The sequence below is a fragment of the Monopterus albus genome, unplaced genomic scaffold (genome assembly GCF_001952655.1).
Source record: "Monopterus albus unplaced genomic scaffold, M_albus_1.0 scaffold88.1, whole genome shotgun sequence".
NCBI classification, from domain to species: Eukaryota; Metazoa; Chordata; class Actinopteri; order Synbranchiformes; family Synbranchidae; genus Monopterus; species Monopterus albus.
Window position 1 is genome coordinate 9,432 of NW_018127968.1, and position 24,766 is coordinate 34,197.

Genomic DNA, 24,766 nt, shown 5'->3' on the forward strand with positions numbered 1-24,766 from the left:
TGAAGACTATCTACTGTAGCACTCCTATGGTGACAAGGAATGAACAAGGATTAGGCTGAAACAGTGGGACAGCTAACTGTCATAAAACACTTCTGAGGACAACAAAAGGACAAGAAGTTAAGAAAACTAAGACATGACCTCAGTGAAATGAAAAGTAAGATAACTGGGGATGAAGGGAGTGAAGTGGGAGAAAATGTAATGATGTTGACATTTGGCACGTGTTTTACGCCATAGGGGGAATAGTCTCTATCAGAGTTGAAGTGAGGCTTTTACTCTGAAAGGAACCGTAGCGGAAGTGTTTCTGTCACTGAGGAAGTACACAGTTGGGATAGTCCTAGAGTAAACTCCTGTTCCTAGCCGCGAGTATCTTGGATAAATCAGAGGATGGAAAGCGTTTGCCTCGACAGTTTAATCGAGAAGCTCCACAATGTGAACGCGGTGAAATTCGGAGAGTACAAGCTGAAGACCGGCATGCTGACACCCATCTACATCGACCTGAGGGTCCTCGTGTCCTTCCCTGTGCTTATGAAGCAGGTAAACACGTGCTGCTGTCTTTCCCCGTCACAGTGTCGGACTTTAAAATAACTTTAACGTGGGATAGAGGAGACAATCGCAAAATATCATACAGCTGCGCAATTTGAATGCGGAAGTATTATATTCCACTATCAGTTCTGACGTATTGCACGTGGATGGTGCACACGTGGGTCGGCGTCTTGAGTCCCAACAGTCACACTAATGGATCATTTTGCACCAATATATAAATGAGATTTGGTAGTTGTTATGCATCTATCTGTATTCGATCTGTGTGTCTTCTTCAAGTTTCATTGACTTTCCAGCTGAATATCTGTTAAGTATGTGCATGGACAGGTCGTGAGACAAGGATTAAAAATCACAAAGGAGGAACCACATGACTGTAGACAGTTTTTGTCTTCTTGTGGTTATATCCCTTTGTAATTGTTTTGCATCTGTCTGTCACCATTTTGCACTTATTCTTACTTATTTTGTATCTTTAAATTGCTTTGCATGGCTTTGTAGTTGTTTTGTGTCTTTTTGTAGTCTGTAGCATATTTTTGCATCTGCAGAATGGATTCCTAGTACCAATTAACATCCATTTTAGAGAGTTTGAACATTACTGAGGACATAAAATGTGGTGGACCTTGGAAGAATGGTTGAAAATGACCCCTTTTTTCCAGCGCATGTCTACGTACATTGGATCTTCAAGTCTCCCATATTCTCCAACCTTGTTTTGTTGTGCAGTATCTATAACACCACCACTTTAAAAATGTGACCATGTTGCTCTTGTAAGGCCTCTTTTTTTTTTATCTATTTATTTATTTACAGGTGTCAAACCTGATCTACCAGCAAGTGCAGGAAGAAGGGTTACAGTTTGACCTGGTGTGTGGAGTCCCATACACAGCCCTGCCTTTGGCCACAGTTATTTGCATTACACATGAAATACCCATGCTCATCAGGCGGAAGGAAGCCAAAGGCTATGGTGGGTGGAGAGGCACATAATCAGACTCTATTTACAGTATCTAGTTTTAAAAGTACTGGCCTTGGATGAGAATGTCATTTGTTACAGCAGAAAGCAGTTAAGAATTTAATGTGGATAGTGATAGTTTCAGAAATCAAGCTCATTTAAAAAGCAACAAGACAATTTGTTCTTGAAATATGACAAGATTCACATGCAATATGATTATGATGTCTCAGTGCCTTTATAAAGCTGGTGCTCTGCGGTTTTCTGTGGGTTGATCACTTTTGGCACAGTGTTTTCTTAGGTTATGGCAACACCTACAGTGACACCCATCTCTGTATAGAAGGACTGATTTGCTGCTTTATGTAACTCTGCTAGGAACCAAGCGTCTGGTGGAGGGGTCTTTCCGTGAGGGAGATACATGTCTGATCATTGAGGACACTGTGACCAGCGGCAGCAGCATCCTGGAGACTGCCGAGGTGCTCTACAAGGAGGGTTTGAAGGTGCAGTATTAAACTAATTACAGTGACTATAATATTGTGACACTGATGCTTTTTGTTTGATGATCATCTGTAAAGCTTGTAGCAGCTGAAAATTTAGGAAGTAACAGTGTTACAGCAGCATACAAGAGACCTTTCAGTAGTATCCCCGGTTGGTGTGGGTTTCTTATGAAATCTTTGGTTGTTGATAAAGGTAACAGATGCCGTTGTAGTAATGGACAGAGAGCAAGGTGCCGTGGAGATGTTGGCCTCTCGGGGAATCAGGGTCCATCCCATCATCTCTATGTCCAAGCTGCTCAATGTGCTGCTGGCTACCAAACGCATCGACGCCCAAACCGCTCAGAGTGTCCGCAAGTTCATCACGGAAAATAGCACTTTCGGGTATGGTTGTATAGGTGTGTGTGTGTGTGTGTGTGTGTGTGTGTGTATACAGTCAGGTCCATAAATATTGGGACATCAACACAATTCTAACATTTTTGGCTCTATACACCACCACAATGGATTTGAAATGAAACGAACAAGATGTGCTTTAACTGCAGACTGTCAGCTTTAATTTGAGGGTATTTACATCCAAATCAGGTGAACGGTGTAGGAATTACAACAGTTAAGGGACCAAAAGTAATGGGACAGTTGGCTTCTCAGCTGTTCCATGGCCAGGTGTGTGTTATTCCCTCATGCCCATTACAATGAGCAGATAAAAGGTCCAGAGTTCATTTCAAGTGTGCTATTTGCATTTGGAATCTGTTGCTGTCAACTCTCAAGATGAGATCCAAAGAGCTGTCACTATCAGTGAAGCAAGCCAGCATGCACATTTTAACCCTGGCTGCAGATATTTTCAAGTTCTGTATCTGCAGGTAATCCAGTCTTACTTAAAACAGGTGGCATCTTGCTGACATACACTAATGCCCGCTTACTCATACAAGTAATTACATTTTCACTGAGACCTGGATTACACACACGCACGCACACATACAGGGACAGATTGTTGTTTTAAAGCTCCCTGGCTCTTTTCGTTTCTCACACACCCACTGACACAGCGCACCAAGAAAAGCATATTTATTTTGACTCTTTGCTGCTACACAGGAATGTGTCGGCACAGCAAATGGCAGGCTATAGAAAAGCATAACCCATTCAGATGATTTATGACTTGTGTGCAAAAGAGAACTGGCTTTCGTCGTTCTTTTTTCCAGCACACATCTCCTCATTTTCTTTTTTTTTCAGCCACGCCATCCACACATGCATAGTCATGGAACAATACCAGATTCTTGGGTTCACTAATGCTTTGTTGTACCAGACACTACCACTCTGTCCTTATTCATCATCAGGAGTCTTTGTACAGAAATCTGCTGTGTATTTTTATTGTCTTCTCTTCTTACTTTGGGAATGAAGGAAACAACAAAGGTTATTGTTCCTCTGTTTTCTTCTAGGAGCATCAGGCCAGCGAGTGAAGGTGGAGCCAGAGGTGTTGTCGTATCCCGGACAGACAGTCACCCTGCGCTGTGCCTTCCCTGATTCCACTGGGACTCAGCTCACAATGGTCAGATGCACGTCCTCACGATAAAGTTTTTTTTTTTTTCTTCTACTTTTCAGTTAGGACTTGATTACATCTTAATACCACCACGCTCGGCTCTAAATAGGTGTATGAAATTGTAATAAAAATGTCATTTTTCTGACTTGACACCATACAATTTGTTGAAATTGCTTGGGATAACAATTTGTTTTCACGGTTGAAGTGAACAGACACGGGCTGTTAAGTCATTCACTTTGTTTAATATTTGGCTAAACATGTGGCTCTCTTCCTCTTAAATAAAGTATTTGTCAACTGCGCATCGGCCTGATTCTGCTGGTGTGTGAAACAAGTGAAATAGGAGCAATTCATTGCAATCAAAATAAACATAAAATTATAAGCTCCATGTGCCTTGTTTATTTGGCACATTAAACCTTAATCTAACAAATCATAGCCCCCAGAAATCATCCTGAGGCTAGTAATAGGTTTTTATCACATTCAGGCTTAATGTTTTATTACTCCAAACAAACAATACTAAGCTTCATTTTTTTCTTTAGGGGATTGAATATGGTAATGGGAACACTTCTTAGTTGCATCTCAATGAAGTAGAAAGTGCACAACTCTGCTTGGTTCCGCTAAGAGCAGCTGAGAGGGAGAGAGAGTACTGCTCCTGAAAACCTTACATCCATATTCATACCTGCTCCAGTTATTTGATTGTGATGCTGTGTACGCTGCCCCGTGGAGTTTACAGCAAAATGCAGACATCTTAAAATACTTTCAAGTGTTTATCAATGCGGTGATAAATGAGGCCTGTGGTTTTTCTCAGTCACTGTTTGCATCCTAACCACCCCGCTTCCTGATTCACCACAGGTCACGTGGATTTATGAGCCGAAGGACGGAGAAAGGATCAACATTGCTGTGTTTCATCCCAACTTTGATCCCAACTACCCTGACTCACCCTTGAAAGGGCGGGTTAGCTTCTCACATAATCCCCCAGACATGATGAGCCCCTCCATCCAGATAACCAATGTTGAAATAACCGATGAGGGGAAGTACATCTGTGAATATGCTACGTACCCTGGGGGCAACGAGCAGGGCATCACCTACTTGGTCATGCTAGGTAGGTCTCTAGCATAATCTACACAGTGTTCTTATACAGATCAAGACAAATTGAAGGGGAAAAAACCTGACTCTGTGAGTTGAGAAACAGCAAAGCTGGTTTGACGTGTATGGGAGTTAACCATATCATACACGGTAAATATCGAGATAGATAGAGTCAGGTCCATAAATATTGGGACATCGACACAATTCTAACATTTTTGGCTCTATACACCACCACAATGGATTTGAAATGAAACGAACAAGATGTGCTTTAACTGCAGACTGTCAGCTTTAATTTGAGGGTATTTACATCCAAATCAGGTGAACGGTGTAGGAATTACAACAGTTTGCATATGTGCCTCCCACTTGTTAAGGGACCAAAAGTAATGGGACAATTGGCTTCTCAGCTGTTCCATGGCCAGGTGTGTGTTATTCCCTCATCCCAATTACAATGCGCAGATAAAAGGTCCAGAGTTCATTTCAAGTGTGCTATTTGCATTTGGAATCTGTTGCTGTCAACTCTCAAGATGAGATCCAAAGAGCTGTCACTATCAGTCATTACACCCATCATTAGGCTGAAAAAACAAAACAAACAGAGAGAGAGCAAAAACATTAGGCATGGCCAAAACAACTGTTTGGAACATTCTTAAAAAGAAGGAACGCACCGGTGAGCTCAAGATCGAACACCAAAAGACCCGGAAGACCACGGAAAACAACTGTGGTGGATGACCGAAGAATTCTTTCCCTGGTGAAGAAAACACCCTTCACAACAGTTGGCCAGATCAAGAACACTCTCCAGGAGGTAGGTGTATGTGTGTCAAAGTCAACAATCAAGAGAAGACTTCACCAGAGTGAATACAGAGGGTTCACCACAAGATGTAAACCATTGGTGAGCCCCAAAAACAGGAAGGCCAGATTAGAGTTTGCCAAACGACATCTAAAAAAGCCTTCACAGTTCTGGAACAACATCCTATGGACAGTTGAGACCAAGATCAACTTGTACCAAAGTGATGGGAAGAGAAGAGTATGGAGAAGGAAAGGAACTGCTCATGATCCTAAGCATACCACGTCATCAGTGAAGCATGGTGGTGGTAGTGTCATGGCGTGGGCATGTATGGCTGCCAATGGAACTGGTTCTCTTGTATTTATTGATGATGTGACTGCTGACAAAAGCAGCAGGATGAATTCTGAAGTCCATCCATCCATCCATCCATTTTCTTTTTCTTCACCAGGGAAAGAATTCTTTGGTCATCCACCACAGTTGTTTTCCATGGTCTTCCAGGTCTTTTGGTGTTGCTGAGCTCACCGGTGCGTTCCTTCTTTTTAAGAATGTTCCAAACAGTTGTTTTGGCCACACCTAATGTTTTTGCCATCTCTCTGATGGGTTTGATTTGTTTTTTCAGCCTATTGATGGCTTGCTTCACTGATAGTGACAGCTCTTTGGATCTCATCTTGAGAGTTGACAGCAACAGATTCCAAATGCAAATAGCACACTTGAAATGAACTCTGGACCTTTTATCTGCTCATTGTAATTGGGATGAGGGAATAACACACACACCTGGTCATGGAACAGCTGAGAAGCCAATTGTTCCATTACTTTTGGTCCCTTAACAAGTGGGAGGCACATATGCAAACTGTTGTAATTCCTACACCGTTCACCTGATTTGGATGTAAATACCCTCAAATTAAAGCTGACAGTCTGCAGTTAAAGCACATCTTGTTCGTTTCATTTCAGATCCATTGTGGTGGTGTATAGAGCCAAAAATGTTAGAATTGTGTCGATGTCCCAATATTTATGGACCTGACTGTATATAATTTTTTTTTTTCCCCTGTATTGAGTAAGATGGTGACTGGTGAATGTAGCTGTTGTGTTATTGTGTGTAATTTCCATGTACCAGTTCTGTTTTCTACTCGACCTTGCTTCTCCCAGCCCCAAGGAGGCGAATGGCAGTGGTGTTTCTGCCACCAAGAAGCCTTGTATTGAACAGAACCAGGAGCTGAGCTATGCAGACAGAGCCAAACTACCAAGTATGTAGTCTTGTAAGTCAAATGCCCTACCAGTATGGCAAATGAAATATGAATGACCATAGTCTCTGCAAGGTTACATCCAACTTGAAATTTTGATGCTAGTAGCATTTTGAAACTAGGGATTGATTGCATTGTCACTGAAGCATCTGACAAATACTTTGCACGACTGTGGTGACGTCTTTACAGCAGTTTATTCTTCATTTCTAAAGTGGCAGTCATTGTTTTTAAGAGGTTGAAATGAATCTCTTCCTTTGCTTCCTCCTTTGTTGTCTGCAGATGTTCACCCTCTGGCATCCAAGCTGCTGAAGATCATGGAGGAGAAGCAGTCGAACCTCTGTGTGTCCGCCGACGTGACCGGCAGCGAGGAGCTGCTGCAGCTGGCGGACTCCCTAGGTCCAAAGATCTGCTTGCTGAAGACCCATGTAGACATCCTCAAGGTGAAAGTAGAAGCAGTCCTTTTGTTACAAGAAGATTGCCAGACAAACAAACTGATGTAATTGTTGGGAATGTTAACAGGACTACACAGCGGGCTTCAGCCAGAAGCTGCAGACTTTGGCCGAGACACACAACTTCCTCATCTTTGAAGATCGCAAGTTTGCTGACATTGGGAACACAGTCAAGCATCAGTATGAAGGTGAGGAGATCAAACACCTTGGCTTCTTTAAAAATAAACATTTATTCCAAATGTGACTTTAAAAAAAACCTGCCTTCTTAACATTTTAAGTAGCCTAACACTGCTCATGTGTCTGTCCTCCAGGTGGTTTGTACCAGATTTCGTCTTGGTCTCACATAGTCAATGCTCATGCTGTGCCGGGGCCCGGGCTGCTGAAGGGTCTGAGTGCTGTAGGAAAGCCTCTGGGCCGAGGCTGTTTGCTCATAGCACAGATGAGCTCCGAGGGGTCACTTGCCACTGGTGAATACACAAAGGCTGTGGTAAGTGTGTCTCTCTTCAGACCTCCTTCCAAGTTTGCTGAAATTCACTGTTGATCATTTGCTGCTATTTCAACCGCTGTGTCTTTACAGGTGAAAATGGCAGAGGAGCAGTCGGACTTTGTGATGGGATTTATCTGTGGCTCTAAGATCAGCATGAGGCCAGAGTTCATCCACATGACCCCAGGGGTGCAGATGCAGGTTGGAGGTAAGCTGACTTCCACTTGTCATTGTTTTTGTGTTTCATTTCATTCATCCCAGTAGCTTAGATTTTAATTAATTTAAAGGAAGCAATGAAATTGTCTATTTTCGCTGGAACATTCCACCATATATACACACTCCAACTTTTCAATGATTCATCTGTGGTGTTCAGGAGTTTCACATACTACATGTGTAGGATAAGACATATAACGTTTTGTTTTGTTTATAAATATTTTTCCACAGTTAATTTGAGATGAAATTTCTACTGATGAAACAGCCATGCTTCTGTTCCGGTCAATCTGTGTACAACAGTGAACTCCGGTCATGTAACCTGAAGCATATTTTTACATTTATTCTGTTTTCCTGCATTTTAAAAGCATAACTGCAGTTATAAGGACGCACATGTGCAGGCGCCACAACAAACATTCCCGCCAATGGTGGAACATGATTCCAGAGATCTACAGGTGGTGGTAACATGCTTATAAATCCTGCAATGATTCAGAAAAAGCAGAACAGAAGAAAACTGTGAGCTTATAAAGATGAATGCAAACCCTGCTGGTCTTTGTTTCTTTGTTGTGAGTTGTCTTTACCACAGGGTGGTGCTGTGGTATAAGAAACTAATGCTGGCCCTGCTAGGCATTGGCAGTAATAGTCAACCTCCCCCTCTCTCCACCCCTCCTCACCCATGTCTCTCTCTTTGTGTCTCTCCCTTTACAGGTGATGTGTTGGGCCAGCAGTACACCACACCAGAGGAAATTATCTGCAGCAAAGGCTCTGATGTCATCATTGTGGGACGGGGTGTGTTGGAGGCCCCTGATAGGCTGAAAGCTGCTGAGTCCTACAGAAAATCAGGCTGGGATGCTTATAAAAAGAGAATGGGCCAGAGTGACCAATAGGATCTGTATCACTGTGTCTAATTTCAAAAGTAATCTACAGCTCTAATAAGGACACGTCCACGTGGTCAGGAAGTATTGCTATGTTATCTAGAAATAGGTGAACCTCCACTGGCTTACATTGTTAAAGCAGGAGCACAAGGTGAGATTCCACCAACGAAGACTGCTGCTGCCCACCATTCCTGGGGATGCTTTTGTTTACCTTCTGTAGTATGGGACCAATATTTGTAGTATTAAAAAGTGTGCCTGGCTAATCCTTTTATGTACTGAATAATATTGAGTTTACAATTTAGGGCATTTTTCAGCACACAAACATCTTAAGCTGCCCATTTTCTACCTACATCACTGTTCACACAGTCACACGTACGCTGCTGACTGGAGCCGGATTAGTCATCAGGGCTGTCTTAATGCCAGTGCCTGCCATCCACACTGCAAATAAAAAATAATGGGCCAACAGTCATGCTCCTAAATACATACAGTATATATTCAGTTATAATGTAACATGGGATCACAAAAGTGCTTTGTTGATTTATTATCTGTCCAAAAAGATGATCGAGTTTTGTTTATACAAGAGAGACTTGCCTTGACTTTGACACCTCCCTTTACAAGAAGACAGACGGTTCCTACCGGGCTGACAGGCACCAAAACAACTTCACGATATTCTGGGTGGTATTCTCCTATTTGATTTACTGGATAAATGTAATGTATTTTATTTTTATGACAAAGTGGAAATGTATTTTCTGAAAGAAAGAAAAGATTTCAGTCTTATATGTTGAAAAGTGTGTTGTGTTTAATGCTTAAATAATGTTCACATTCTGTGAACTGTATGTAGGCAATAAACTTCCCGTGGTACGGTGAAACCTGTTTGAAACACCATGATTTTATTGGGCAGGTTTCACTTCATCTTTTTTACACCAAGTGTAAGGGGAAGTTTGATGACTTATCTAAGGCTATAAAAGACTATTGTGTCAGGACTGTGCCTACTGAGCTGTGCATTATGGAAATCTTAAATTTCACTTGATCTGAAAGGGACTCGGTTGCAGCAGGATTCCAGTTTAATGTATTCACTTCTAAAATATCAAAGAAATACAAAAATACTTCACATGTGAATCTAGAGGTTCTCACAACCTGATGTTTTTCTCAAGAGCTGTTAAGTACAGCTGGGTAAGAAGGTTGAGTTGGTTAGAATATTCACAAGTACATTTAGCTGGTTTCTTAAATATGAAATATGGCAAATGTAGGCCTATACAGGTTTGTAGCCTTTATGTGAATTGTATTGGTGTTCTGTAGAATAAACATTAGATAAAACTAGCCTACATCAAACTACTTTTCAGCTATTTTAAATTATTGTTTTTAAAATCAAATTAAATGTGCAAATTATAATTATTCTAATATTAAATATCTTATGTGGGCTTGCCAAACTGTTTTTTTCTTCCTCTTCTGATATCTTTCCATATTCGATCTCACAATATATATATATATTTTTTTTTAAACATTTTGTGCTTTGGGTTGTGTTTCCATAAAGTTGGAGGAATTGTTAGACAAAAATGATCAAAATTAAAGCAGCAGGGTTCAAGATATACAGCGTGGACTCTTCCTCATTGTCAGGCTTCAAAAACACTGGATCCCAATTCCCAAAATGCATTTCAGTGCTAAATCTTTTTACTAGACCACACCTCTTCTCATCTTTCTCATTTTTAATGCAGGTTTTCCGTTAGTCACATTTAAAATGACCCTGATGGCAGTTATTTTCCCAGATTGACAAAACTCCACCTGAGCCTTAAAAAGCATTGCACAACTGTTTTCACAAGCTGGGCAGCACAAACTGGAAGTATTTCTTCAATAGAAAGACATAAGATACGTCTGCAGACATCAGTAAGATGCCTATATGGCCTCTGATATTGTGGATGGTGTAGAACCACCTCTGTTGTAAGATCATTAAAGCTCCTTTTCCAATCATATACTGTAAAAACATGCACCAGTTTTCTGTAAATTGGTGCATACATGATGTAGGTAACACGGAACCTCTTCCATGTGAGGCTATTCAGACGATTTATTTTAATAAACAAAAATAAATAAGAGCAAACAAAGTCTAAAGTCATTCATAATGCATAATTGTCTTATTAGACTTCCTGTTTGGGGAAGTGTGTATATATACAATCCCAAGTCAGAAAAAGTTGGGGTGGTATGCAAAATCAAATTTAAAAACAGTCATTTGTAAATCATCTGTGTCCTGTATTACATTGAAAACAATACAGCAGCACACAGTTTGACGTGATACCTCATCAATTTTATTCTTTGTTCAAAATTCATCAAAATTTGGGTTTGAAAAAGCGCCACACATTCTCTGTTGGGGACAGGTCCGGACTGTAGGCAGGCCAGTCCAGCACTCGCCCCCTTTTACTCCACATCCAGGCCTTGGTAATGTGCAGGATGAGGTTTTGCATTGCTTTGTTGAAATATGCATGGGCGTCCCTGGAAAAGTTGTCATCTTGAAGGCAGCATATGTTGATCCAAAACCTCTCTGTATTTTTCAGCATTAATGGAGCCATCATAGAAGTGTAAACTACCTTTGCCAAGGGCACTGACACAACCTCAGACCACGACAGACCCTGCCTTTGGACTTGTTGCTGGTAACAGCCTGGTTGGTCCTTTCACACGGCGTCCATTCCTTCCAAAAAAGAGCTGAAGTACTGATTCATCTGACCACAGTACACGTTTCCACTGTGTGACAGTCCATCCCAAAAGTCTCCGAGCCCAGAGGGGTCGACTACGCTTCTGGACACTGTTGACTTCCTTTTGGCACAGTACGTTTTAAGCAGCGTCTATGCATGTAACTACCTATTGTAGTGCCTGACACATAGGTGTGTCAAAGTCATCCTGAGCCCATGTGGTTATATCGGTCATAGAAGAGTGATGATTCCGGATGCAGTGCTGTCGAAGGGAGAGCTCGGTCATATAGGCTTGTGATCTTTACAATAGAATCATCATTTCATTGTTTTACCTCGTTAGTGGCCCTGAAAAGCAACATCCCAACGTTTTTTGGAAATTTGTTACAGCATCAGAATTTAATGCTTATTTTGGACAAAGAATAAAATTGACGAGGTGTCACATCAAATAATGTGCTGCTGTATAGTTTTCAATGTAATACAGGATACAGGTGGTTTACACGTCACTATTTTCAGTTTCCATTTGGATTTTACATACTGTCCCAACATTTGCTGATTTGGAGTTGTAATAGATCAGTGGTTCTTATTTTAATTTAGTTTATTATTTTTTAATGTCTCTAGGTTTCCATTTAGTAACGTCTAATTTGAGCACGCTACTTTTTCCCCTGAAGTTTCTGGCTAAGGTGAGCCACGCAGCAACAGAAAGTCATTTGCAAGGCATATGTTATGGAAATTACATCCGAACAGTCACTCTCGCTAGGACACAGTGAGGAAGATGGCAGGTAGCTACGTTACAATGAGCCCTTTTGCACATCAGCGCAGGCACAAAGGTCAGACACGTTGCCTGGCACAAAAGCGGAGGAGGGAGGGCTGGGAAGAATAATTCATTTTGCACTCTGTGTGTGTGTGTGTGTGTGTGTGTGTGTGTGTGGCCGTCCTCAACACACCAACGCACCCTTCCCCCTTAATGTCAATATTGGATCAGAGCAACGCACCGTGCGACAGGTGTTTGTGTGCGCCCGGAGGATCCTCTCTCTCATTTTCATCCGGGGGTGGGGGGGTGGGGGGGTTGACAGCGAGAGGGAGAGCGTATAAAAGGTTTATACCTGTCACACACACCGCACATTCAGTGCGCGTAAAAGGTGAGCCAAACCTGACCATAGTGGCGGATGTTGACCTGTATTTCTGTGCTTCATCTAAGGTAGGCTAACGGCGTTTCACTCATTTTAATTTCCTTGAGTTGATCAATTCTCACAAGAGTTAATCTTTTGCCCAGTGTCCTAACCTTTCCAAATCTCTCTCCAAAGGTTACGGAGAAGCCAGCTGTTACGCGCTCAGCACATCTCTCTGGATCGCCACACTGTGCTCGTTTTTGTGACTTTTCATATCCGTATTTGCTTCACGTTGAGCCTCACGTACAATACCTGAAGATGAAGTTTTGTTCGTTCGGCTCGCGTTATGCAGGTACGGGTGGGCAACTGGAAAAGGCACAGTTTGTTTTTGGTTATGGAGGAACATGACTGTTGTTAGCACTGTCAAGTTCATACTTATGATTATTTTAAGGGGTTTATTTTCCCTAGTTCTCAATATGTTTTAGTCAAGTGTGAGAGGTAGGCAAGGCCAGGTGAGTGACCCAAATTCTTGTAATGAAAAGCAAAGGTTAACAAAAGTTAGAGTAAGGACCCCTACTCCATCTGAGACGACTTAATAGCAGCAGCATAGTTTCAGTAACTGAAGCATAAGGTGTATTGAATATTTCAATGAATAGGTCGCCTTATTTGCATACAGCTGCCATCAGTCATTGCTGTAAAGTAAGCAGTGGCAGCCTTGGACCAACATGTTGCCTGACAGGTGGACTCACTAGTTTAGCTGAAAGTGAACTGAAAAAAAAAAAATTAAAACCTCATGGAAAAGTAATAACTCATTAAGGTAGACAAGCAAGTTCTCATAACACACACCTTTGTTGAGCAAAGAAAGCATAGGGTCACAGCAGGTGAATTCAGTTGACTGAATCAGTGATGCTATCAAGGCAGCATCTTAAATCCAGCATGCATTTTCTTGATTTTACTGAAAAATGTAAAAGATGTTAAAGGCTATACCAATTTTACATCAGTCCATGTGTTCAAGCAAAACCTGCTGTATATGAACATACACACCCACCTGCCAATGAGACAGCAACTCGCTATCACTACTGCTAAGTCTGTAAAGTGAGCAAGTGATGGTCTAGCACTTAGTTTTTCCTCAGTGGTTGTACTTTGTCTTTATGTGAATTGTCCCCTGATGACTGGGAAGGCTGACATTTACAATGGAAGGATAATCTATGTATCTCCCAGTGGAGCTTTTTTGATAATCATTTTCCCATTGGCACATTCATGATGACAGCATGTATTTTCCACTGGGGCCTATTCATTACTGTCCACCTCCTACGTCATAGGCTGGGGCTGCAGGTGAGCACCAGGGAACAGAGAGATGGGCTTAATGGGAGGTTATGTTAATCATTAACTAAACATTAACCACACACACACACACACACACACACACACAGCAGACATCTGCTATGAGCCATCTGTCATTTAGATGTAGAATTCAGCCATCACGCTTTTATCTTTTTGGTTTTTTAAATTTATTTATTTATTTAGCTCCTTATCTTAATGATTTATGCCTTTTAGTGTGTAATTTAAATGTTTGTATTGCCTCACAATAAACTGATTATCTTGGTGCAAGCATATTCTACCTTAATAAAAACTAACCTTTTAGAATTTCTCCAGAACTGCAGTTTGAAGATGCGCCTTTCCATCTGGTTGAAACATGACAATGACATCCATAGTAACAATGTGACAAAACACAGTCAGTAATTCATATTGTTTATCTGATTCAATTTATCAAAACCCATCTTTTAAAGTCCTTAAAATAAACATGTTGCTTTATATTTTCTCTGCATACATTCAAACCAACAGTGACATACGAGTAAAACAGAACTATGCAGAATTTTCAGTGCTTGAAAATGAATCATTTTTACCAACGCTTAGGGGTTTTAAGCTTTTCTGTGTCATTTGGCTCTGATTACAGTGAACATGTCAGTCGTAGCATGTTCACCTTCTCTGGTGAGAATGCTCAAGCTGAAATTTGATATGTACATCTTTTTTTATTTTTGGTTCTTTGTGCACATTATTCACTTCACATTGTTTTTGTCTCCCTGATTTATTATCTCCGAAACATCTCATGTACCTTACATGCCACCTTACAAGAGATGTTGTGACAAAGCAAGTCCATCATGTCATTCTTTACCTGAGAGCCTTGTGCCTGTGTTTGAAGCTCCAGTCAATATTTGTTTAAAGCCAGAGGAGGGGAAGGCTCACACTCATCAGTATCCTGGTTACCTTGCCCCAGTTTAGGCTGACTGTCCCAACTGGTCCTACTGCTGCTACACCCTTCCTACCAGCTCCAGGAGCAAAATTAGCTTGTGGGTAATTTGTTTAGGATTCAGCATAGTAGCTTAGCCACCTGCTTTTGTCAGTGACAGTGAAAGGATCTTAATGAGGCCATGTGAGGAGATTTGGATTCTTTTTAGAAATGTACCACTAGTTAATCCTGAACATTAGGTGATCAGCATCATTTGGAACAGTTGGTAAAAACCATTTGAATGCTGTGTCAGCATAATGAGAAAACTGTCAGAGCTTCAGGATGACCAAATCATGGTACAAAAATTAGGAACACTAAAGTACAGCAGTGCCTGCAATGGTGATGCAGTCCTCTACAGAAACAGAGCATGTTAATATATTCATACTCTCGGTATCTAACCACTGTAGCCTTTTGTTTTTTAACCCAGATGAGACACAAACAGGTTAAAACCAGGAATATGCTAAATAAATAAATAGTTATCCTTTATACACTTTTAAAGGTTTGTTTAACTGTGTTTTACATTAATTTACCTAGAATCTAACTCATCATTGCAAACATAAATAATTTTTACCTTGTGGCTGGAACGGCCTGCTAAACAGAGAAAGCATACACACACAAAGGGTATTAACCTTAAATAGACTATGGAGTTTGCAAAAGAGGCACTAGATGTTATTTTTTAATAGCAATGATAGATGACAGACCACTGTTATACAGTATTTACTATTTACTCAATATTGCCATTTTGTTTCCCCATATTATAATTGTATTACTGCTGAATCTACTGAATGTCTGTCTGTCCTAGAAGAGCTATCCTCTCTTCTTGAGATTTCTCCCCATTGTAGAGTTGATCAATCCAAATCCATGACATACTGTAGGGTGTTGTATGTCCAAGTGTGGATATGTATATAAAGCTCACTAGTACATATTTGTGATTTGGGTTATATAAATCAAAATGAGATGACTTGACCACCAGGAAACCTCAACACTTGCCTTCTCCCGCTGCCCCAGCTGTGACCCTCTGAACTCTGCTCTGCAGGGCCACACTTTATCAGCATCATTAAGACCAGTGTTTGTATCTGTACAGCAGGAACATGATTACATCGGTGGTGCCTGTCAAACTGTTTGCTTCTATCTGTAATTTGTGAAGCAAGTGCTTCCCAGAGGGTGTCTGTGTGTGTGCTGCCTGTAGGCTGTGTGCTGTTTCCTTTGACAGTTACTGATAATAAAGAGTCATGCAAATGCCTGAGGCCTGCTCCCCCACCTAGTTAGCTACTCCTTACCTTTGCTCTCTGACTTGTTGATGGCAGAGTGTGTGTTACTGGATGATATAAGTTGTTTTAGATTGTTACCCTGTAATTCAGAACATACTCCATCTGAAACTAAACTTGAACATTGTGTCAGTGAACAATATTGTCTGAGCAGTAGCAAGTAGTGAAAATGAAGTCCCTTTACTGCATGTGCTGTGTGCACATATACCTGCCTTTGTGTCTGTCATCACAGTTCAACACTGATAATTAATGGACACTAGCACAGAAAATATCATAATTTAAAGTTTATCTCTCTTTGTTTCCTGCAGGTTAATCCTGCTTGGGTGTCAGTACAGTGGGGACAAGTGGAGATGGTATGAGCAGATGTCCTGCTCGCATCATCTTTACTTGGATTAGTCACCATGGTAACCTTCCACCTGAAGGAGGACATTTATTCAGTGCGATCTGTGTGTCAGTGTGTATCTCTGTGTGTGTGTGAGCACATGCAAACACATTTGTGTGTGTAGGTGCATTCTGTGACTATTCAAATTGTTCAGACTCACACTGACCCAGAAAACAAGATCTCTCTCAGCAGCATTAACTCGCCTCCTCCACTATAACTATGCTGTACAAAATACAAAATATTACTAATACAAAATAATCAAGTCACAAACATTATTGAATGATGAGATGTAAAAGGTTCAGGGATAAGAAGATGAGGAACTGGCCCTCTGTACACAAGAACTTCCCCAGGATCAATGGTTTTCGTGAAACCTCACTGCTAACTATGAAACCCACTCATAATTAATATAGTTTTTATTGCCTTTGAATTTAATAAAAAATCAGCAGGGTGCATCTGGTCCTGTGAAATGATCTAATGTTCTATGACCTTTACATGACCATGCAACACAATCATCAGATAATGGCTCCCAGCTTGTGGCTGTCTGAAACCATTAGAAGGTTGCCACCTCTAATATTTTGCATTTGACTGCATAAACTAATCTGGGAGCAGGAAAAGGGGAAAGATGAATCAAGATGGATCAGAAGATCTAAAAGATATAGACAAACATTTCCTCTAACTTCTCATCCTGTGCTAGCTTTGCTCAGTGTATATGAGCAGAGTCAAAGCATCAGAAGAGTCACTGAGAGCATTCTGTTCATGTATTAGCTGATACTGGAGCCAGCTCTTAACCTTCACTGACTCCTGAGCTTTCCACTTTCATTGCCATCCTGGCAGTGTATCGGGTTGTCCATTTGACGATATGTAGTGGAGTGGCAGTAACAACAGTGCACCACCATAGATTACATTCACAGGAATCACAGTGTGCTCTGTTGTCTGTCTCTAAATATAATTGTCTCAAATGTTTAAATCAACTTTGTGTGTTCAACATGAATTCACTCCAGTACTCAGAGTTAACAGTAGGACTTGATGGCCATACGGTATGTACTGATGGAGAACAAAAAGCTATGAAACAAGTGACCAGCAGAGGTGGCACATGACCAGTGAGAAGGAATGAATAGATTTTTTATACAGACAGATAAGGATTCAAAGTAGAACTGTACTACCTTTGTCCTGGATTACACTACCCCTGACACATGCAAACTTCCCCATCTGTACAGTATTTAACAGGGAAATTTGATGCAATAGTGTAAGTGTGTGCGTGTGTGTGCATGAGGGTGCTGTATCTATAGTTTCTCCTCAGACCTTGTGAAGAAAGATGAAAAATCTCCGTCATCCATCCACAAAAACACATTCATGTACTATATGTTGGCCATTAGTAGTTCAGATAGTGGAACATGTTCAGACACAAATACACACACATACACAGTTGTGCCTCCATCACTTTAAAAACATTGCACTGGGTTGCATCACTACTTGCCAAACTCCAACCCTTACCCTAACCCATTTCTAACATTAGCCCTCAAACCAAGTCTTAACCCTCAAACAGGACATTGTCAGAAAGTGAGGAGCTGCCAAAATGTCCTCACTCCCATGGTGTAAAACTCAGATTTGTCCTCACAATGTACAGTATAGCCATACATGTGATATCACAAATATCCTCAATCTGTAGCAAAAAATACTATATAGCAAGTAGAAGTACACACACACACACACACACACACACACACATACACAGCATCTGTGTCCATGTAAGCCTTTCCTTTCACCTGCTCATCACCTGCTCTGGGGGCAAGCAGGATGACAGGGTAAAGAGAAGGACAATGAATGGGTTAAGAGAAGACAATGAGAAAGCTGTTCATACAAGTAGACAGGCCCACCTTACACACGCCTACAGGTGGAACACACACACACACACACACACTAGTTGAATCCTTTTCTCTATATTAGTAACACAAGGAAGATAGCTACCGTCTAACAGCCTCTGTGCTCCATACCTTGCTGCATTGTTTTTGTCACTATCATAAAAACATTTCTGCTGTTAGATGCTTCCATCTAAATGCCATCACAATCCTTTCTAAGTTCTTGTTTGTCATTTCTGCTCTGCAAGTCAAAGCAGTTAGCTGATGACCAAGTGATAAATCACTTACTGTGTACTATATGTTAATGCAGTAATAGTAGGTCTGTGCAACCCTGAATGTAATAAATATCTTCGCCACTAGATGTCACCAATAATGTAGGAAGACATACAAATGAAATGGAGTATCTCTTGCTTGTCACAGTGCTGTGGATAAGGATATTCACCTTTATTTGGCCAAGTCTATTACACACACAAGAAATTTGTTTCCGATACAGAACCAAAGCAGCCATCTGTAGCGGCAACTCACCGATGGCTCTAACCATCGGGGGCAACTTGAGGGGTCAGTGTCTTGCCCATGGACACTTTGACTTGTAGACTGCAGGCACCAAGATTCAAACCACCAACCCTCTGGTTGGAGAGACGACTGCTCTACCCGCTGAACCACAGTTGCCCCCCCATATACTGTACTGTGACAATGATATAAAATCACAAAACATGCAAGGTGAATAAACATAAATAAAAGAGCCAGAATATAAGTCTTATTTGAAAATCAGGATTTTTAAACACTCCATGAGACACAGAACTAATGAGCAGCAGCATCCCCCAAATAGATGTTGCTCTACACAGTGTCACAGGGTTCATCCAGGACATTACATGATAGAAAACGTAGTACAGCTTTGCATAATAGAGAAAATCATCACATCCCAAAAACTGCCTGAATGATTACGTTTATAATCTTTAATGAAAAAAAAAATCACATCTTCATTTTTCTATTTAATTCTACTTTGTATATAATGGATTTATAACTAGTTAACAGTTTTTAGGATGTGATGATTTTGATTGAAATTCATCTCACAATCATCTATAATGTGACTCTTTTGTGCTTATTCATCAGTCAAATTCCTGCAAATATTTTCATTCCTATGGTAAATAACATATATAATTATATTCAAGAGACAAAAAATATATATATATATTTAAATATGATGTTGAGCAAGCACTGACAAAATACTGCCTCTCCATTGAAAACTATTTCTATAACTAAAACTGTATGTATCAGTGCCAGAGATGTGGGTATTCAATAGAACAGACCAGGTTTTCCAATCGGTCCTGGTCAGAAAGTACGACTACTGTAGCTTTTTACAGCACTTCATTCAGTGGAGTCTTTCTAGATCAACCACTGGAAAAGAAGGGTGGCCCTCTAGATGTCTCAATACTCACTCTGTGGGATGCACAGGGCCTTTTCCCACCTCCAGTTTGGGATCCAGTTTACCTACAGTAGACAGAGTGGGGGGTGGGATCAACTCACAGAATGACTATTATCCAATCAAACTGTTGTGTCAGTGTGTTACCATTGTATGGTCCTGGGTGAGGCTGCCATAGTGATGACTAAGTCAGTTCGGGGCTCTGAGGACAATGGTGCGTTGGAGCCTCCACAAAGCACCAGGCTAATACTCCCCTTTCACCGGGTCCTCTCAACTGCTGAGTGTGCAAGGCTGCTGCGCAAATGGAGTGGTGCAGGGGGCCCGGCCCTATAAAAACACATGCGAGGGTCTCCTTCGTGACACTGATTATACTGGATCTGTCCCGCCTCAGCACTGTCTGTAAGTATATCAACACACTGCTTCAGACTCCACTAAGAAACTGAAGACAGCTCAGTGTTCTGGGGCAGAGCCCCACAGCCTTCAAGATGCTGCCCAAAGCTCTGTATCTGACAGACTGATAGGGGTGCACTTTAAATAAGGCTTAATCTTCTAAGAGTAAATACATGAGGCCACCTTCTACCTCTGTTTTTAGTGCAATACCTCAACAGCCATTTTAATAGAGACATTTGGAGAGATGATGCCTTACTGGTGTGTACCTGTGTTTTTTATGCTTAAATAAAAGAAAATGTGATAAGAATAACCTTTCCCCTGGCTAGAAAAATTCTGAAAGTAACATACTTCAGGCTGTACTTGAGATCACGTTATGCTTTTACGTTCTCGCTTACAGACGTGCTTTGCAGTTGTGGCATTTTTTTATGTAGAACTGCTACAGTACAGCTACAGGGTATATTCATGGGAAGGAGACATGTCCATCATTCTTGATTGAATCTGATCAGACAAATCTGTACAGTGGAGAAATGGAAAAATGATTAATGAGCAGGAATTTTTCACTTCTGGTGACACCTTTGGGCAGAGACCTTAATAGATATTTCTTTCCAAAATAAAGGTCCGGGTATTTACTCTTTTATCTTATTAACCAATGGTTTTTTCTCACCAATATAAGTTTGTAATTATAAGATAATTTAAATAAGCATCAATTAAAAGTCTGATTTCTCAAGATTAGAATGCTCTAGAAGTTTGCTCCTTCAAAATATCTGTTACGCATACATTTTCCTTGGTATTATGAACATTAGAACCCAGGATATGCGGGACTTTGGTTATTTTGATCTGAACGTTCCAGCCATTTAACACAAATCCTTTTTAAAAAAAAAAAAACCTCTACATTTTTCAGAAAGTAACCTCCAAAGCAGAAGAAGCAGCAATGAACACTCAACAGATGGAGCAGATGGGCCAGTTCAAGATCACAGTCTGGGAAGAGGAGAACTTCCAGGGAAAGCGCTGTGAATTCATGCTGGCGTGCCAGAACATCATGGAGAGAGGCTTCAACAAGATCCGCTCCTTCAAGGTTGAGAATGGGCCGTAAGTTCAGCATGTTCACTTTCACCTCTTGACCTTCTGATGTCATTTCTGGATCTTTTTTTTTCCCCTTCAATTTGAGATGAATATTCATTGCCATATTTAAGTTTATATATTTTAGTACATGTAATTGTAGGTTTAAGTAACCCTATAGAGATTTTGTATTGTTATCTTTACGAAGAATAATGTAACTACACAATTTTTACAGTATGATGATCCTTGGCCTTTCACAAATGTTTTATTAAATATTGGTGCTCAAAAATTGTGGATAACTAAGAGACATTTTTACGCCATAACTAATATATGATACAGTCCCATTTTTTACTTCTATTATAATTTTAATTTTATTTGCTTGAAAAAGTCTGATTAAAGCACAAGTCTCAAACACTGACTGTAATCAACTGCAGAAAAGGCAGGATAACAAAAACCATAAATTGCAACCTAGTTTTTTATTACTTTGTTAGTTGGCATGTATTGTTTGTGTGTTTGTGTGTGTGTGTGCATTCATCCAAGTGTGACCCTGTTGTGATATGAGTTGGCTGTGTGCAGCTGTCGGCTGTAAGCCAGAATGGCTGACTGGTTGACTGGTGATCAGATAAAAAAACCCCGGGTGCAGCAGCAGCAGTAGCAGCGGCGGCGGCAGCAGCAGTGGCGGAGGCAGGAGCAGTGGTGTCTAATGTTTGCTTTGTGCTCTCAGCGACAAAAGAAGCTGCATGTTGCTTTTACCAGAGGCTGTTCATTGGGAAATGGGCTTTACTATTTCACAAAAATGATATTTAAAACCATACTGTATTTAATGGTACATCATAGGTTTATGTGGATAATCAACAACTTCTCTTGCTTGGTTTCAGTTCTTTTCTTAGTTCTCTTGGCACAGTTAACATCAACATTTCCAACCTTGTTACCGTCCTCCAGCTGGGTGGGTTTTGAGTACCCAGAGTTCCAGGGACAGCAGTTTGTTCTGGAGAAGGGAGACTACCCTCGCTACGAGGCCTGGAGTGGAAACAGCAGCTACAGAACTGAGCACATGCTTTCCTTCAGACCCATCAAATGTGCTGTGAGTTCTACCGATTTTTCCATTCATCCTCTTTTCACCAGTCAGCCTCTGTCAGCTGCTATGCAATAAATGGCTTACTTCCCAGCCCCACCCTCCTCCACACAAACCACAGCCTATTCCTAATGTAATCTGCTGCACTATTTGCACTCTAATATTTCAGTCTTTTTAATTTTACAGCCATAATTTAGGCTAGGTATATTCAGGCACATACCACACCAGCACCTTACCTGACTGGAGCAGCACCATCACCCTTTTTCCTCTCTTTCTCTGCAGAACCACAGTGACAGTAAGGTGACCCTGTATGAGTGTGAAGACTTCCAGGGTCGTAAGTTTGAGATCTGTGATGACTACCCCTCCCTACAGGCCATGGGCTGGTGCAGCAAGGAGGTGCCCTCTATCAAAGTCAGCTCAGGAGCGTAAGTCATGCACGTTCCTCTTTGTTGACTGGTCTCTGTTTCCTGTTTCCTCCTTTTGCTGCCTTAAGTCTCATCTCCAATTTAATTCTTCTTATATGTGTATATTCTGTCGAAACACATTAACTGCAAACATTCTGCTCTAAGATATTGTTTGTGGCAGTACAGTAGGGGCAAACAGGCACACTGAGACAGGTCAATCTGTCCTGACTGGCTGCAATTTTGGAGAGAGGCCTTGACACCCTCTCTCTCTTCTCTCTCTGCAGCTGGGTGGCCTACCAGTTCCCCGGTTACCGTGGCTACCAGTACATCCTGGAGCGAGACAGACACCAAGGCGAGTACAGAAACTACAATGAGTACAGCACCCAGGCTCACACCAACCAGGTGCAGTCCATTCGTCGGATCCAGCACTAAGCCTTCGTTCTGCCTGCCTGCCTCAACCTGGAAACAAAGAACTCTAACTGGACCCGGGACAGACCACTGTCACAGAGCTCCTTCTATCACTCTGTGGCTCTGCATGTGTGGATACCCAAGTACTTCTACTACCATGCTAAAGCATGTTCTTCAAACAGGAAATAAAGGTTTTTCCTCAAAACTAGAGACTGTTTGTCAGTATTTCTTTGTTTAATTTACAATTAAGTTTAATGACTAATCAAACAGTAGTTGGCTATATAGTCCTGTCTATCAATTTGTACCTTTGGGTTTGATAGTAAGTCGTACTACATGTACACACATATTGCAAAATCAAAGCCCATACTCTTTTTTGTTTTTAGCTCAGACAAACTAGGCTGTTAACAGATTTTGGTTTTGCATTGTATTTATTTAAAGGACTTACATTATCTATCCTTTTAGTAAGCATACATGGAAACATTTGATTCTGTTAAGCTTTAGGATGTGTAATATTGTTCTTGTCAGACTGTCTTATTTCTAATAAACAAGAGATCACATGTGTTTCTATTTTATGTTCTGTGAGTGCTCCATGCACAGTTTATCAAAATGGCCAATGAAGTGAAGCTGAATGACAGGGAACAAATAACATATCGGGGTTGGCTATTTTGAAACCATGTATTTTATATTTCTGACAGTCAGGTACTTAACAGAGGAATGTGAGTAAATCTATGAATACTGTGAATCATGTAAAAACAGAATTGCTTGCTTGCTTTGTTATTCTGATGTCACACCACCCAGACAAAACCAGGAACAGCGGTTTACTGTACAGTAAATACCTCGGTGTCCTGGCAAAGATGCAGGTGCTCGAGCTGCTCCGTGGTGTCAGCACACATCTAGTCAACCTTACTTAAACTGGTTTGGTACTCTGAGCAGTTCTGCCAGTCCTCTGAGAGACAAAATGCAAAGTTTTATCTACTGGTGAAAAGCAGGTATACACAGATTGACTGTTCTACTCTCAGATCAATTTCAAGCCACAACAAAGAAAACTCTGCAAGGTGTGAAGGCCACCGGCCTGAGCCCATTCATTTCTGTCCCCAGTCTTTCTGCTGTATGATGTATACTATCATCACTGGACTGTGAAAACTGGAAATGCATTTGTTGCATAATCCCATGGGATTTTGTATTATTTGTATCACAAAACGTGTGAGATTGTGTTTAAGCCCATGAATGAGTACTTGAACACAGAGTTTAATCTGAAAAAATCAAATTAGAAGGTGTTTAGTTTTCACTGGATGGTGAGGCAATGTGTCCAAACTACCACTACTTTGTATAGATTATTGCAGCTCAGATGACTGATTCCCTTATAATACATGTATTAATCACAAAAGTGGAGACATAATAAATCAATATAGTTTTAAACTGCAACTAATGAAACCAAACACAAGGTCTTCAGTATTTTGAACTGTGTATATACCAAATGTATGTATTTTCTACCATAAATTCATATTTACTAATTTAAAAAATAGTCTGCTTGCTTTGATGATTTGATTCATTGTTATAGCCTTGCTCACAACAGCAGTATTTCGTATAAAAAAGTCTCATAGCTTAGCATTTGGTTGTTTTTTTTAACATGACACCATCCTATAGTCACACGCCAGGATCCTGGAATCTGTTTACCTGCACACACACTCCTCCTGTTGGTCCAGGACATAGGATTCCGTGTCACACACCCACAAACCTGCACTGGTTCACAGTCCCACACCCAAAACGAAAGAAAAAAAAAAACACAACAG

The 24,766-nt window shown here is 40.9% G+C and overlaps 2 protein-coding genes across 4 annotated transcripts; both read left to right on the plus strand.

The window, feature by feature from the left end:
- Positions 1 to 231: 231 nt before the first annotated feature.
- On the plus strand, positions 232 to 9,608 carry umps (uridine monophosphate synthetase). 2 transcript variants are annotated; one of them, XM_020607704.1, is made up of 10 exons: positions 232 to 534; positions 1,342 to 1,495; positions 1,853 to 1,977; positions 2,168 to 2,355; positions 6,513 to 6,610; positions 6,887 to 7,047; positions 7,127 to 7,244; positions 7,368 to 7,543; positions 7,634 to 7,748; positions 8,459 to 9,608. In XM_020607704.1, exons 1-10 carry the CDS (start codon positions 385 to 387, stop codon positions 8,635 to 8,637), a joined length of 1,464 nt encoding a protein of 487 aa, XP_020463360.1. In that variant the 5' UTR covers positions 232 to 384; the 3' UTR covers positions 8,638 to 9,608. The 2 variants fall into 2 exon arrangements, with proteins under 2 accessions (XP_020463360.1, XP_020463362.1); XM_020607706.1 differs by lacking the exon at positions 232 to 534 and adding an exon at positions 780 to 846.
- A 10,190-nt stretch (positions 9,609 to 19,798) lies between these two features.
- On the plus strand, positions 19,799 to 23,434 carry cryba2b (crystallin, beta A2b). Of its 2 annotated transcripts, XM_020607694.1 has the most exons (5): positions 19,799 to 20,036; positions 20,929 to 21,116; positions 22,029 to 22,170; positions 22,444 to 22,586; positions 22,850 to 22,997. In XM_020607694.1, exons 2-5 carry the CDS (start codon positions 20,959 to 20,961, stop codon positions 22,995 to 22,997), a joined length of 591 nt encoding a protein of 196 aa, XP_020463350.1. In that variant the 5' UTR covers positions 19,799 to 20,036; positions 20,929 to 20,958. The 2 variants fall into 2 exon arrangements, with proteins under 2 accessions (XP_020463350.1, XP_020463351.1); XM_020607695.1 differs by lacking the exon at positions 19,799 to 20,036 and having other exon boundaries at positions 20,959 to 21,116; positions 22,850 to 23,434.
- The last annotated feature ends 1,332 nt before the right edge of the window (positions 23,435 to 24,766 follow it).